The sequence below is a fragment of the Mus musculus genome, chromosome 19 (assembly GCF_000001635.26).
Source record: "Mus musculus strain C57BL/6J chromosome 19, GRCm38.p6 C57BL/6J".
NCBI lineage: Eukaryota > Metazoa > Chordata > Mammalia > Rodentia > Muridae > Mus > Mus musculus.
In genome coordinates, this window is record NC_000085.6 from 17,012,940 (window position 1) to 17,030,026 (window position 17,087).

The 17,087-nt window shown below is 42.8% G+C and overlaps 1 protein-coding gene across 18 annotated transcripts in view; it reads left to right on the plus strand.

The window, feature by feature from the left end:
• The window catches only part of Prune2 (prune homolog 2), a 268,296-nt gene that overhangs the window by 57,272 nt on the left and 193,937 nt on the right, over positions 1-17,087 (plus strand). For all 18 annotated transcript variants that reach the window (XR_386484.3, XR_386485.3, XM_030250976.1 and 15 more), the window contains exons 5-6: positions 3,269-3,418; positions 7,620-7,714. Coding sequence is in view for 16 of the 18 variants with exons in the window: in XM_030250976.1 (XP_030106836.1) it covers positions 3,269-3,418; positions 7,620-7,714 (245 nt within the window). In the remaining 2 variants the exon portion in view is untranslated. The remainder of the gene's footprint in view (positions 1-3,268; positions 3,419-7,619; positions 7,715-17,087) is intronic.

Sequence of the window (17,087 nt, forward strand, 5' to 3'; positions counted from 1 at the left end):
ACCCTGTCTCAAAAAACAAACAAACAAACAACAAACAAGTTAGCTGCAGACTCCTCCTGTGATGCTTTTCTACTGCATCAAAGCTCATGGAGTTGTTTAGACTCTGGGTCTGGTTCATTCGAGTGGGTGATGTTTTTATTTATTTACAAGGCTTTAACTAATAAGTCCTATAAAATAAATATGTTGCTAATGTGAAGTGCAAAATTTCCAGGGGTGTTCTGGCATGAAGCTGGGCCATAGCCTTTATCAAAGACAACTCAGGAGGTGGAGAAGAACACCTACTTGAATGGGGTCTCCAGTCCTTGATAGCAGGGCATGTGCTCACTGCTGTTAAGCCAGACTGCATCAGCCAGGGTCAGCCCTTAACAGATGCGATCTGAGAATTCAGCTAGCTGCTGCTAAGCCTGATACCAGGGAGGCAGGCAGATATGTAAACACGCTGCCTCACCTTTATAGAACTTGAAGAAAAATGCATTTTAACTTTTTAAATACTTTCTTGGAAACATATTATTACATATTTATCATCACTGTTTGTTCTGATGCTTATCCATCATTTGTAACGATTGCTCTTACAGTCATTTAAAAATGAACGCCACGTAGACTACTTATTGTTATTGAGGCACATGCTCAAATTTTATCAATATAATCAGCTTTATTATTTGACAACAGCTTTATGCACTTTACCAAAATTAAAAGAAAGAGTTAATAAAGAAATACTCAAGTCAAAGAAGAGTTGATTCTTACTTTGATCAAGTCAAGTACATAATGGTATTTTGTACTTCAATACCATTAAACTTAAAATTTGGCTTTTTTTGTGATTGCTTATATGAATACAGTTTTTTATTGCTGTTCTTAGATGTGGCAAATTGCTTCATTTACTTACTATTCTCAAGCCATTTCTAGATTCTTCCAGGCTTCTGAAAACACTTCTTGTGAGAGGAAACACAGCTTTAATTCCTCCCCCACCTTCTTCCTCCCCCTCCCCTTCCTCCTCTCTTCCCTCTGCTTCTCTGCAGTTGTTTTGGTTAGTGTATGCTTTCTTTCTCACCGATTTAATCTTTTTTTTTTTAAATGTAATTTTTAGCAGTCTCACTGCCTACAATATATCTTTATCTTAACTATGGTTTTGGTTCATAGTTTTTCTTAAATGTTAGAATTCTTTCTCTCCCTTCCCTAGCAGGAACTGTTCATGCGCATATTAAAAACCCTCTTCTTCTTAGATCCCTACATTTTCCTCTCCACGCTTCAGCATACATTCTTTCTTCTGACTTAGTTTCCAGTTCCCCACCACATCTGATCTATTGTGGAAAACGATATGAGGTTCTTAAGGCCAGCCTTTAAATTGAGAATTTTAAAATTTCACTTGATTGGTTCTAAGATTGTAACTCTCTGGCCAGTTTCGTCTCATTCCCTTTGGCTCTCTCCATTCGTCTTCTCATGAGTTTTCCTTCCACAGTTTACAATCACTCCGTTTTAGTTCCTTCTACGGAGTAGCCATTGAGTGATGGCTGAACATTAGTTACAGGATCAAGGTGGAGAGAGTGGACTTCCTGTCCCATCTCAGAGCAGCTGATAGAGAGCCGCAGAGACCACATCTGTTCAAACTGACTCAGAGCAGGGTTTTCAATAAGTGGAGAACGTTCCGTTTTGGTCTTACCCTTCTCCTTGACAGCAGCTGGCAACTGTTCCCCAAAGATAGCCAGCAAGCAGATCTTTCAGGCTTTGTTGAGGCACTTAAGTCTGACCTCATATATTTTTTTAAAAAGCCTATGAACAATGTAGAAATTAACAGGGATGGCTGTGTCACCATAAAGTTTATTTATAAGATCAAACCCAGATGACTAAGAGACCTTCTCCCTGAATGCTTTCTCTAAGGCCTTCTGAGACCACTGTTAGGTCTAAGGGCTTCTCTGCCCAGTGGCTACAACTTCTGAATTAGCAGCTGCTTAGACAGGAAGGCTGGGAAGCTGGGCCTCTGCGCTGTCCATGCACAGTCCTAGCTTCTAAGCTGCGACTGGGGGCCTCTGATAAGTTCGCAGGTTTTGTGTTGTTGTGCATAGAACTCTGTTCTTCTTCAACAGGCCATCCAGAAGCTAGATAAATGATTTTTTTTTTGGTTTTTTTGTTTTTTGTTTTTTTTTTGTTTTGTTTTGTAAAATTTGCATTTGTGTTGGTCTTAAATACAAATAGAAAAGATAATCATTTTTTATGTTTTATATTTTTATGTTGAAAATTACTCGTAATCTCTTTGGTCACCTTCCACTTTTGCCTGGTGATTTTTACTAAATCTGTCTCACCTTCTTCATGGTAAGATGCTATTCACATATGGCCCGGCAATGAGAATACAACACAGTTAATATGATTACATGCTGTGCGCCTAGATTGGGCAGATCTCCCGCTACATTACCATCTTCCCCATCTACGAGATCCCTTAGAACTTCCGGTTTCTCCAGGCCATGTGCTTCTGCTCTGCTTTTCTTCTTTTTCCTCTTCCTCTGTGTCCTCTCTCTCTTCCATTTTCTCCTTCTCTCTTCCCACCTTTGGATCTGCCTTCCCTTTTATCTGCCCAATCATCGGCTCTCCTTTATTTTACAGATTAAAGTGGGAAGCAGCTTTACAGGAAATCACCTGAGTGCTGACTCATTCTTTGTTCCCAATCACTCATGGGAACTCATGATTTAATTAACATCAAATATAACTAGCCCCAGGGCTATCCACAACACTTCAGTATTTTTTTTTTCTTTTAGCATTTTCCCCCAAAACAAGAGCAGCAAACTAGTAGTCTCTGTCTGAGGTTTAGACCCAGGCTTTGAGGCTGTCTGATTAGATAACTGTAAGTTACTTTAGAACGGTGTATGGTGCTCGAAAGGCTAGAAACAGCCTTTGGGTGAGCCATGCTGTCTGACTGTGTAGCTGTGCACCGTGGAACTGTACAACCATTTGGTTATGAAAAGAAGTAAATTAACACATAAAATTGGTTGCATGGTGAGTTGGAAGACTGCTCTCTGACCCCTAAAAGTGGATAGAATTGACTAAAATTTTAAATGTTTGGCCACTAACTTCCATTTTGAAATCATTTAAAACCAAGACCATCTCCTTTCCTGTGTTTGTTTGAATATGTTTTGTTCCCTTCTTCCCAAACTGTGTCCTGGAGAGCAGGGGCCAGTCCAGCCACTGCAGCGGGCGTCGGCCAGATGAGGACTCTGATCTTCGTTGTCCTTTGTCTTGGCTGATGGAGCTCAGGAGTTCTTGTCTATGTGCCTTCCAGGCAGCATCCTGTTCACGTGGATGAGTATGGATCCTGAGCTCCCGGAGAAGCAGGAGGAAATCCTCTCCATCCTGGAAGAACAGTTTCCCAACCTCCCTCCGAGGGATGATATCATCAACGTGCTGCAAGAGAGTCAGCTCAGTGCTCAGGGTGAGTGACTGTCCCTGTCGCTCACTGCTTCTTAGCTTGCATGGAGCGTTATCTGACTGTGCTTCCATTCTCTTTCTACTTTCTGTGTGCTTGTGGAGGGGTTTCTGGGTTGGTAATGTTGGTCTGGAAGCAGGCTTCCTATGTTGAAATCCTTTTCTCAGGCTTCTGCCTAGATATAGACATCTTACACCTTAGCCCGAGGATTATACAGGATGGGTCATGGAGTTCCCTAAGGTAAAGTAGCATATTGAGGAGTCTCTCAAGTAAGCCCTGTTAGATACAAGAGCTCACTAAGGAACTCTGAGAAAGAATTAAATCTGTGTCTTAAGGTGGCCCCCCTGTAGAGTGCAGCCCTGGGTGGAATCAGACCACCCTGGCCATAAGGCCTGGTGGTTAACTTTCTAGAATGTTGTGAGTTGGCTAATACTGGATCAACAGTTTGAAGTTAGTCACAGTAGGTATCTTTTCATAACAGAAACAGATGAAGTACTACAAACTGGATCTAGTTGCTGTTTATTAAACCAGAAAACCACTGAAATAGTGAGTGCTCTCTAGTCTAGTAGGGAATAAATTCCCCACAGTAGGCTCCAGTGGCCATCAAAGATTCCAGACAGCCAGAGGAGTATGTTGCTGGGTCAATTCAGATTGTTCCTGCCATCAAATAAGGACGTCAATAACACCTATTGCCAGAGACTATTACAGGGATCACCAGCTCAAATAAGATAGCCATTGTTGTTGTGTTAGACTGGGTGGCACTATGGAACCTGGCTTGCTTGCCTGGAGTTCTCCATGTAGACCAGGCTGGCCTTGAACTCCTAGAGACCCACTTGCCTGTGCTTCCCAAGTGTGCTGGAATTAAAGATGTCCAGTGTCCTGGATGGCTCAATTGTGATAGTGTTATGAAGTTTGTAAAATACAAATTACATAAAATTCAACCGGCAATTATAAAATTATAGGGGGAGTCACCTAAATCTGGGACTTTTATGATATTGCTCAGCTAGGTTATATGGTGAAGCTGCCCACTTCTTCCCCAGCTGGCCTACTTTGGGACTCTGGAGGCAATCACCCAAGCGTGGCCTGTTCCAGTCTCTCTTGACTCTGGCTTTGGTTTGGTCGATGGGAAGAACAGTGAGGGCTAAAGAGAGGGATCTAAGGCTCCACAGGCATTTCCTACCTCATTCTTGCTGTGACACCAGGCTCTGGCAGACTCCTTTCTCTAGTTCCAGACCCCCCCCCCCCGCCACCCCTCCCCCAACCTGCTTCTGATTTACCTTTGGTCTTAGCTAGTCTCTGACCACTTCATCTTTCACTTGCTCCTTTATCCTGTCATCCCTCTGTAAGTGTCCTGCCCCATGAGAAGTAAGTTATTTTTCCTGACAGAGATGCAGCCACAAATGTAATTTTTGATTTAGTGTGTGTGCTTATTACAGATAAAAATGATACTTTAAAATGTCGAGATTAGTAGAACAACTTTTTAAAATAACCCCTTGTATTAGTCAGGGTTCTCTAGAGTCACAGAACTTATGGATAATTTCTAAATAGTAAAGGAATTTATTGATGACTTACAGTCGGCAGCCCAATTCCCAACAATGGTTCAGTCGCAGCTGTGAATGGAAGTCCAAGGATCTAGCAGTTACTCAGTCTCACGCAGCAAGCAGGCGAAGGAGCAAGAGCAAGAGCTAGACTCCCTTCTTCCAATGTCCTTATATTGTCTCCAGCAAAAGGTGTAGCCCAGATTAAAGGTGTGTTCCACCACACCTTTAATCCCAGATGAAAGGCATAGCCCAGATTAAAGGTGTGTTCCTTAACTCGGAGATTCAATCTTCTGGAATCCATAGCCACTATGGCTCAAGATCTTCAAACCAAGATCCAGATAAGGATCTCCAAGCCTCCAGATAAGGGTCACTGGTGAGCCTTCCAATTCCGGATTGTAGTTCATTCCAAATATTGTCAAGTTGACAACCAGGAATAGCCACTACAATCCACCCCTTGTCAACTTGACACAAATAATATCTCATGTTCACATGAAACAATAACAAGGTTGTAAATACGCCTAACATGATATAACTATTCCTCGTACAATCGCAAACGCATTAGTAAATTTACAATGGGCATTCATATTACTTTATAATCCTCGTTTCTGCAACTGGTTACGTGGCCTTAATTGGTATTTATAACTACCTTCCTCTACTACCCATTCTGTATTTCCTTCACCTTCAGCCAGCACCTCAGCAGGTCTTGGCTCTTTTCCTGGAGGATTGACCCATACCTTCATTCCTGATGGGTCTGCGTCCTTTGTCATCCTGCTTGGATTAGGCTGTTGTAGTTTCCCATTGACTTTAATCACAGGACATGGTAGTACTAAGAGACGCCCTAAGGGATCTCCTGCACTCCAGACATAATCTTGCTTACCACCATTGTGAAGAGGTAATCCAATTTCCCCATGGTAATCTGGATCTATCACCCCTCCTAACACTGTTATTCCTTTTTTAGCCTGTTGGTTTAAGGGCATTAGAAGCCCAAAATGACCAGGGGGAAGTCTGAGCTTCCAGTTCAATGAAATGTTTGTTGTAGCTCCTGGTAGGAGCACTCCCCTCTCTGGAGCCAAAACTTCTAAGCCAGCAGAACCTAGAGTTATGGGGACAGGAAGCAAAAATTTTCCTAGAGGGTCACTAGGAGTGATAGTAAGTGGAACTATTCCGTTTTCCACCCCTTGATTCCTGGACCCATGAATCCTGGCTATGGGTGAAACTGTACCATATATCGAGCGCTGATTCAAAGCATATACTGCCTTCTGAAGAACTCTGCCCCAGCCTTCCAAGCTGTTACCACCTAATTGGCGCTGTAACTGCGTCTTCAAAAGGCCATTCCATCTTTCTATCAGCCCAGCTGCTTCAGGATGATGGGGAATGTGGTAAGACCAGTGAATTCCATGATCGTGAGCCCACTGTCGTACTTCTCTGGCTGTGAAATGAGTTCCTTGGTCAGAAGCAATACTGTGTGGAATACCATGACGATAGATGAGGCATTCTGTCAGTCCGTGAATGGTGGTTTTAGCAGAGGCATTACGTGCAGGAAAGGCAAATCCATAACCAGAATAAGTATCTACTCCAGTAAGAACAAAACGCTGTCCTTTCCACGAAGGAAGTGGTCCAATGTAGTCAACCTGCCACCAGGTTGCTGGCTGGTCACCTCGAGGAATGGTGCCATATCTGGGGCTCAGTGTTGGTTTCTGCTGTTGGCAGATCTGGCAATCAGCAGCAGCTGTAGCCAGGTCAGCCTTGGTGAGTGGAAGCCCATGTTGCTGAGCCCAAGCATAACCTCCATCTCGACCACCATGGCCACTTTGTTCATGTGCCCATTGAGCAATGACAGGGATGGCTGGGGAGAGAGGCTGATTGTCCACAGAACGGGTCATCTTATCCACTTGATTATTGAACTCCTCCTCAGCTGAAGTCACCTTTTGGTGAGCATTTACATGGGACACAAATATCTTCACATCCTTTGCCCATTTGGAGAGATCTATCCACATACTTCTTCCCCAGATGTCTTTCTCACCAATTTTCCAATTGTGATCTTTCCAAGTCCCTGACCATCCAGCCAATCCATTGGCTACAGCCCATGAGTCAGTGTATAATCGTACATCTGGCCATTTCTTCTTGCAAACAAACTGTAATACCATGTGTACTGCCCGAAGTTCTGCCCACTGTGAAGATTTCCCTCAGCCCAATTCCCAACAATGGTTCAGTCGCAGCTGTGAATGGAAGTCCAAGGATCTAGCAGTTACTCAGTCTCACGCAGCAAGCAGGCGAAGGAGCAAGAGCAAGAGCTAGACTCCCTTCTTCCAATGTCCTTATATTGTCTCCAGCAAAAGGTGTAGCCCAGATTAAAGGTGTGTTCCACCACACCTTTAATCCCAGATGAAAGGCATAGCCCAGATTAAAGGTGTGTTCCTTAACTCGGAGATTCAATCTTCTGGAATCCATAGCCACTATGGCTCAAGATCTTCAAACCAAGATCCAGATAAGGATCTCCAAGCCTCCAGATAAGGGTCACTGGTGAGCCTTCCAATTCCGGATTGTAGTTCATTCCAAATATTGTCAAGTTGACAACCAGGAATAGCCACTACACCCCTTAACACATACTCTTTTTTTTTTTTAATGGACCATGGGTATCATTTTTTTCCTCTTGTTATCCACAGGTTTAAGTCTTGAACAAACAATGCTGAAAGATCTAAAGGAGCTGTCAGACGGTGAAATAAAAGTGGCCATCAGCACCGTGAACATGACCCTGGAGGTAAGGGCAGGGTGCTTTTCCAGCCAAAATAGATTTCACACAGATCCCGTCAGAACACCTGGAGTTCAACATCTGCTGTGAGAGTCAAGATAAGCGTTAGCCTTGAGTGAGTGTCCAGATTGGTGGAAAACTGCCAGGCTTGGATTCTCATCTCAGAAAACAAAACCACAACCACAGCCTTTCACATGTGTGATCTGTGTGGGTTTCCTAGCAACATACAAGATTAAGTTCATTTGCATGTTTTCTCTGTGCAAACATGTTGTGGCTTGGCTTTGTAGGCTACTTGGACACATGTCACCTTGACACACAAAAATGACAACTCCTCCAGTATTAACACGGAGCCTCAGCCCTCCAGTGTGGCTAATGAATGACTTGGAATGAATGCTACCCCATCTTTATGTCTTTCTTTAGTAGATTATCTCTTGTCTACTTTGGGGGGTTCCAACAACTTGTGTGTAAATATTAATTAACCCAACTAATGGAAGCTATATTTTATAGAGGCGCATCTGGGTCTTTGTCAAAGTCTATATTTTTTTATTTCCTTAGTCAGGTTCTCCATCTTTGATTGGAAGCAGGTAGTGTGTGGAGATAAAGCTCACCACTTAGGAATCTGTCTTTAGAATGGTATGCTGTTCTTTGTGTCTTTTAGTGATGATAGTGACTGTCTCAGTGTGTCTATTTCTGGGGAAAGGCTGGAATACATATTGTCCATGATTTAGAAAACCCAGAGCAAGCCAGCACCTTTGTTCTGTGCCTCTCTCTGAATTCACCCCCAGTGGATCAGCCTCACAGTTCAGCTCATAGATGTGCATGAACGTCAGGGTGGCTGGCTGTCATCAGTACCAGTGCGTAGCTCTTCTGAGCTGACGGGGCATCTTTTCAATGTGTAGATCAATAAAACAGTTTCCATGGACTTCCAGATTGATAAATGCACCATCTAATTAGTTGTGGGTGTGAACCGATATAAGAAATGTGTGCAATTTGGGATGTACTAACTAGATAATCACCTTCAATTAGAAGTCTGCCTCTTTTCCAGAAACCAAAGCAAAACATGGATCTTGCAAGGGTCAGTAGCTCTGAGAATCATTTCTACTGGTTCAAGCCTTAGGGTTTTCTTTAGCTTCCCCCTCCCCCGTCCCCCTTCATTTAATGGCATCTTATTAGGTTTTAAATGACTTGTTTGGAATTCCTTCCTAAATTAACATAGAACATCTTGTAATTGCTCAGGGAACTGTCTGTAGTTAGTGAGTTATTTTAAGACTATGAAAATCATACACTTACTATAGCTTTAATACACCTTCAATTGTGTTATAGCAGTATACAAATGGCTTTGTCAAATATATTAAGTTGTAAATGTTTATCAAGCAGAATCAGGGGTCGAATGACTGTCCTAATCTTGACAGTAATTTCCATGGGGGTCCAGTAATTAATCAGGCAGTTAAGTATAATTCTGGAATCGCTGTGTGATTTTCTCGGAGCGAGGAGGGCATTTGTGTATATGGACAGGTACATCTGGAACTCTCACCAGCTGAAAGCTAGCTGCAATGTTGTTAAACACCACATCTGTATTTACACCAGAGTGCTGATGTTCATGAGAGCCGAGAAATGGAGCAAGGACTCCTCCTTTAACATAGTTAAAGGCAGAGTTTATTCTCCTCCCTAAGGCATCCTGTGACACAGTACTGTCTCCCCAACTCTATTCGGAGACGATTAGGGTTCAGAATTCCTTTCTAATTCTCACCTACCTCACTTTAAAAACAAAGACGAGAATCTCCCAAAAGTTATTGTGTGTGTGTTAGAATAGTTGTTCAATGCTTCTGTCCATCTGGGTATGTTCTCAAAGAGACCCTGGTCCCACAGCTTTCTAAACCGGGCTTGTTCTCCCAAACATGGTCACATCGGGTTGGCACTTCAGCATGGCCCCTTATTCCTTACTGCCAATCTCTGAGCTCTTAGGCAACATAGTCTCTATGACCCACACCCTGAGGATTTAACTGTGTACTATGAATCCTCAGTACATGTGTACATGTGAACTGGTTTTGCATATTTAATCGTAATTAGATGATATTTTTAGCTTACCAGGGGTGCTCGTTTGACATGTCTTCAAATTTGAGCATAATTGTGTGCACATAGTCGATGCTTAGTTAATACAAATATTTATTTGTGATTTTTTTGATATCTGATTGTATTTCATTCTGATTTTATTTACTTTTAAACTGTGGAGGACCAAACTTTATGTTTTCTAGTTAAATTCTCTACCACTACCTAGTTTTGGATCTTCTTTTCTTTTCCTTCCTTCCTTCCTTCCTTCCTTCCTTCCTTCCTTCCTTCCTTCCTTCCTTCCTTCCTCCATCCCTCCCTCCCTCCCTCCCCCCCTCTTTCTTTCTTTCTTTCTTTCTTTCTTTCTTTCTTTCTTTCTTTCTTTCTTTCTTCCTTTCTTTCTTTCAATCTTCCCATGTAGCTCAGGGTGGCCTTGAATTCACTTTCTTTGCCCAATTAGAACTAATTTCTTTCAATTATGCCTGAAAGCTAGCATCAGGTAATTTTTTAAAAAATGGCCTATATGTTTATGTTCATGGACATTACCACTACTCCAGCAGTCTTAAAAATTGAGTGGGTAGTTTTGCAGACTACCCAGCTGTTAAATCAGAAGAGGGAGTTTGCGGCATATCAAGGACAAAGGAGAAAACATACCCCATGTTCGCTGGACCTTTCAGATGCCCTAATCCCACCATTGTGTATGACATGGACTTTGTTTGCCCAATGGCCCAATTCATTTTCTTGGGTGAAAATATTTAGAAAGCTAAGACGCTTTTCTCCTTGTAAAATACTTTGCAGAGGGAGCCAGAGGTATGGGAAGTAGAAATCGCTGGAGTTGATGGACAGAGAGATTCAGGTTTTCCACATGATAAGGAGAAAGCTGACAGATCCCCATTTGCCATTTTTATTGTAGATTTCTCATAAGGTGATAATTGTGACCTAAAATATGTTAGTATTGGTTGTGGAAAGAGCTACAATAAAATCAAATCACTATAGTTACACAGGGTCTCAGAGCTTTGCTCAACAGACAGGGTTACTCATGAATGTGATTTTGAGGTGTGACGAGCACAAAGCCTTACCTCGAGTTGGCGTGGCAGCGGCAAGCCTTCCTTACAGACAGGCTCTTGGAATCAAACTGTTAACCTCCTTTCACTATTTCCTCTAAGCCACTTCAGTCTGACTGTAGCATGTACCTTGTAAGGAATGTGCATCAAGTTGTGACATCAGTTGATGGCGGTTGAATTGATCCTTTGGGCCTTTTTATTGGTTACTCACTTGCCCATCAGAAATCAATTGAAACCAAAATGACCTTTATTCGTTTGCTAGCAGAACCTTTAATGGTTCTGTTTATGGCGCCTCATTTACACCCTGGTAAAGCAGCACATTTAGATGCCTGTATCTTCCATTCTAGTGAGAAGCTACTGAGGTGGGTCATGGCTGTACTACAGTAATGGCTCCTTTGTCAACACTTCCTTCTGCATCTCCCTGAAGACAATAGCTCACTAGCATCTTTACTTTGTAAGGACAAAGGTCAGATGCTGGCCGGGTTGTTTTTTTTATCAGCTGTACTAAGATTCGTTCACATACAGAGACACATGCTGTAACCACATGCTAGGGCTGATGTAAAGGCACTGTGACGCGACGTTCACAAACTGCACGGTTCAACAGAGATAGATGTATTATCTTATGGTTCTGGAGGCTCAAGGCTTCAGGTCAAGATGCAGGTTGTTGCGAGAATAAACAATGTTCCTTAGCTTGTAGAAGCTAAGACCCCTGGCCTTATCTTCAGGTTATTTGTCCTGTTTCTCCCTGTCCCAGCTTTAAGAACCCCACCCCACCAAATGACCGCATTTAATTTATATCTATGACCATCCTGTTTCCAAATACAGCCCCATTCTAAGTGTGCCCAGTTAAGATTTTGACATATGGGTTTCAAGGGACATGAGCTGCGATGAACCCTTCCAGAAAGCTCAACATGATAACACTTGCAGTAAGATTGTATATATGAACACAGACCAGCTGCTGTCACACGCAAATCATTTTCCTGTAGGTGACAAGCACTGCTGACCACAACTCCTAAAATGTAGTCCACATGTAGAGCTGGCATTCTGGACCATTCTATGGGCTGGGAGCTGGGGACTCCTCCTGCTCAGCTCTGCTCTTTGAACATGGGGGAGAAAGCTCTGGGGCTGCATGCTGGCGGAGTGACTCAGGACACTTAGTCATTCGGAGTCTGTTCTGCATAGAGATCGCTGCCCACGAGGTGCCTTGGAGCACAGCAGAGGGAAAAACCCTGTACTTTCTGTTAGCATCAAGAACACAGACTGGAGGAACTCCATGACAATTGTTCCACTCCTCCCTAATGAAAGGGAAACTTCATTAAGGTTTGATGAATATAAATGGCCCATCATGACTGGTGATTTAAGACTGAGCTAACTAGTCTGAAGTCTACACCATTTTAAACACCAATGATGGATTTATTATTATTTGAGCCTAGATTTGTTTTTAAGTCATGATGAAAGACCTGCTTTATTTTGCCATAAAATGCATACAGTTTTTGTTTGCTTGTCTTGTTTTTTTTTTTTTTTTTTTGCTTGTGGTTTTTGTTTGTTTGTTTGTTTTGTGTGGTTTTTTTGGGGTGTGTGTGGATATTTTTCCCCTTTTTTCCTTTTTAAGACAGGGTTTACCTCGATAGCCTTGACTGTCCTAGGACTCACTTTTGTAGACCAGGCTGCCCTCTAACTCACAGATCTGCCTGCCTCTGTCTCCCAAATGCTGGGATTAAAGGAGTATGCTACCACTGCCCTGCTTAGGAAAACATTTTTGACTAGCATTTGTTTCAGAATGTTAATAAATCCTGAAGTATTTTTTGAAAAAAAAAAAAAAGACTTTTCAAAGCCTTTTAACCCAACCAATGGAAATACAGGGACAAGCTCTTTCCAGGTCCTATCAGGTTTTCATTTGAGGAAATTCTTTTTAGTGTGTATGTTTCCAGGGCTCAAGCTCATCAGGGCCTTATGTCTGTCATGCATACGTGCTGCTAAGCCACATCCGTCACATTTCTAGTCTCTGAAGGTTTTGTTCCTCCGTTTCCTTTAGACCCCAGGACTCTCAGCTCTTCCTGGCTACTATAAAAGACACTGGCATGTGATGGAGCATGCTCAGTGTACATCAGCAACTTCAGTGAGAAAATCCAAACATTAATCCTGGGACCCCAAGAGGGAAAAGAGATGGTGCTTTCCTACTCGGGTTGAAGTGCCTCCAATATCTATCTACAGCAAATAAACCCTGGACCTCAGAGCTCAACAAAGAGTTGCTTGTTTGCACACATGTAGCAACCCCATTTGGAGCTTGGGTGGGTGGCTGCAGGTGATTCGGAAAGTATTTTCAACATACTACTCCTAGCTTTGCCTGGAAGGACTCATCCTATTCCACAAAGACGAGAGAATCTCAGGGGCCAAGGAAGGAAGGTTTTCTGCCTCCTCTCAGAGCAGAAAGTCAACCCCATCCAGCAAAGGCCAGCCTAGTGTGGGTGACAGCTCTTAAAAGCTGGCAACCTGGAGCACATGTGCAGCCTTCAGATAACTCAGCGGGTTGAAGAGCCCCCCTCCCAGGTAGCTCAGCTGCTCTGAGCCTTGTTTTTTTCTCAACCCAACTCTAAAACGCACAACCTTGCATGAATCTGCTCCCTTGATGTGATGCAACTTTTCCAAATCAGTGAATAAATGAAGGGCAATCTGCTCAGCCAGCATAGTTAATGGTAGGGCATCTTTAAAAATCAGAACAAACCAGGATGACTCTTGAACACTGGTTCAAACAACAAAACTGTGTGTGGCTGAAGTATTAGAGCTTCATCATTCTTGTGCTGAAGAATCACAAGGGGTTTGAAGGAAATGACAAAATGGTTAGATGACTTGTATGCATGGAGGGGTTTTAAGAATCAGTCTTATGAGGCACAGGAAGCATGGGTTTCAATTTGCAATCAATTTCCAGCTAATAATTCATAGCTATGAGCCACTCCTTACTGTGGGAAGCAACTGGCGGGAAGAGCAGAGCATCTCTATTTAAGGGATTCTTTTAGCAGCTGAAGCTTGTGACATTTAAGGTCTTTGTAAACTATGCTAGGCATCTTCTGATGATGGCCAAAATATGTCATCAACAAAATATGTCACCAACAGCGGATTGGTCACCTTTTTGTCACTGTGATGAAAATCAGATAAATCAGTTTATAAAGAAGAAAGGTTTGTTTGGGCTCATGGTATGGAAGGTTTCAGTCCATGGTAGCTTTGAGTCTGTGGCGATACAGTTCAGCTTGGCAGGGCATGTGGTGGAGGAAGCCACTCACCTCAGGGAGGCCACGAAAGCTAAAAGGGAAATAGAAGGACCTTGGAGGTAAAAATATCCCTCTCAAGGCCACACCCCTAGCTGCCTAAATTCCTTCCAGGATGCCCAGGCCCTGCCATTTCCCAGCAGAGTCACCGGTCTGAAACCAAGCACAGAGGCCTTTAACGACAATTACAGTGCAGCTCAAAGTCTGCAAAAATGTGCTTTAAAACACATTAGAGTGGCATCCTTATTTTGTTTCTCCAACAAAACTCTATTGGAGCAATGTGTATCTTAACTGACACCTTTTCTTTATTTTTTTAATGGACACCAATGATTCCTAAAACATATTTTATCCAGTTCTCCCCGTCAATGAATTTCCCTAAGTGTAGACCCCCTTCTACATTTTCTAGCCACAATTCTGCTTGCTATGATTTTAATATTTGCATCTCTCCAAGATTGATATCGAAACTTAATTCTTAACACAGTGGTGTTGAGAAGTGAAAGCTTTAGAAGGCGATTAGGTTAAATTAGATAATTTTCATAATGGCTGTTTCTAATTTGCAAATAATGGGTCTGCATATTTTCTGGAATTTGACAACCATCCCTTGCCACCCTTTACAATGTGGTGCCAGCACTCCACTGGGGCTCTGACTCTGACCCCTGATGTGAGGGGGAGGGGGCACATGACTCAGTGGGCAGGAAATGGAGGTGACCAGCTTGGCATACAATCTACTAGAGCAGGCAAATTTGTTTCTGGTACCCAGTGCTGTGTCATGAAGTGAAAACTTTCTTTTTAAAAATGTTCTGTCCACAGAGAGTGTTAACCAATAATCTGTTTGTTGTTGGATACAAGAACAAGGCCGTTAGGCCTTTAAGTGGATGCTTATCAAGGGTATGTAGAAAAGTGAGATACCGGAGCTGAAGTGCTGATCACTTTTTTAAAGGTAAATAAGCGAATAGATTTTTTTTTTTAAATAATCAAAGAAAAGATAGGCCGGGTGTGGTGGCGCATGCCTTTAATCCCAGCACTCGGGAGGCAGAGGCAGGCAGATTTCTGAGTTCAAGGCCAGCCTGGTCTACAAAGTGAGTTCCAGGACAGCCAGGGCTACACAGAGAAACCCTGTCTCGAAAAGAACAAAACAAAACAACAACAACAACAACAACAAAAAAAAAAGGAAAAAAAAGGAAAGGATAGAAAGTTGATACTTGATCATAATTTACTTAACAAGTTTCATGCATTTGGCCAAAGGCATTGTATTTTCAGATTTTAGTTTGGACTAAGAGTCTAATCATATTGAAAGTACCAGATAGCATTAATAATTGGCCTGTAATCTTTCCTCACTGAGCCCAAACACCACAACTGTGGCCACCTCTAAGGCTGCTGAGGATTCAGGCTTAAGTCGCCCCCATTTTCTACACTTTTTTGCTTGCCTCTCTGCAGATGGAGATGCAGAACGCTCCCTTGTGTCTGGGACTGTAAACCTCTCTTGTAAGCTTTCACCAAGATGGCCTGTGCCAGCGAGGGCTCACGGCCCCTTTGAGCTGTAGCTGTTTTCTGTTACTTTGCTCCCATTTCTCATCTTTTAAGTAGGTTCTACACAGCTTCCCACTTCCTGTGCCTCTGCCAGCTCCTTCTTAGAAACCTTGTCAGCCCTCTGGGCCACTTCTGCCTGGACACTGCTCTCCTTCCTTCTAGCCACTGCAGATTTGTCCTTTTAAAAAGCCACATTCTTTGGATTCAACATCAAAATGCGCAGGCTGCCCCCTTAAAGTGGGTGGGTCATTCTCTTCTTCCACTTGGGGCCTCCCTTCTTAGTCCAGCATCACATTTAGGGAGTGAGCACATTATCTGAGGGCAATGCCAATGCATGCATAAACCTGTATCTTTGCATTTTTAGAAATTTTTACTTCCTATGTATGTTTTTGGTCTCTCTGTCCCTCTCTCCCCATCCCGTGTGTATTGGTTCATGTGTGTGCATGCGCATAGGTATGAAAGTCAGATAGACACAGTCTCTTCATTAATTCCTTTCAGTCTCTAACTTGGCAGCGTCTCTTACTTGGCCCCAGAGTTTGATAATTTAACTATCAAAGATACCCACTTGGCTCTGAGGCTCTCCTGAGCCTCAGGCTCTGGGGCAGGTTAAGTGGCCACACCTCCCACGCGATTGCCTGTCTACTGAGGTTCTGAAAGTTCGCCCTTCACTTGTACACCAAGTGTTTTCCCCACTGAGCCATCTTCCCAGCCCCTCACTTTATCATTTATAAACAGAATTTTATGTTTCTAGACCCTCGAAAGCAGTCAGCAGGCAATTCCTCTCTCTAGAATCCCTTTCTAGGAGGAAGGACACTGTCCCTTTGTTCCTGGATGAAGTGCAGTCTCACTGCCAGCCTTTATAAGGAATGATTTTCCCGGCCAGGGCCCCAGTTAGCCACTGTCAGTCCTTAAACAGCGGTGGGTATTTGGGACAGTCATAGGAGACTTTTGTCATCCTAACCATCCCACGAAGACAAAGAGACCAGTAACAACCACGTGACTTAACTCACTCTCCACTTAGCACTGAGGAAATGAAGAAATAGCACCACCCTAAATCCATTGTGACAACTTGAAGTTTCTCCTTAGTTTAGGATCTAATTTTCTTCTACACGTTTCCTCAGAGAAAGGAATCCCTCAGGCCACGATTCTGAGCGTGGATGGCTGCTCTTTTGCTCTGTAAATACATTTAAAAAAAAATGTACTGTAATGTCATTTTGATGGCTTAATTTCTGAAAGGATTGGCTAATTGCCTTTTTAGGAATGTACTCAGACCAGTTTGAGCTGCCCTGAGTTACTTTTAATAGCATCTGTTGCTTACCTTTCCTTTGGTTTATTTTTCCCTGTCTGTCACCTGCCTTCAGAATTCTTTTGCTGATTTGGAGACCTGACCTTGGTTTAAATTAGTTTGACTATAATGTTCCTGCGGAAGCACATGCCATGTTTTAATGGTTAATTACCGCACCGTATCAAATT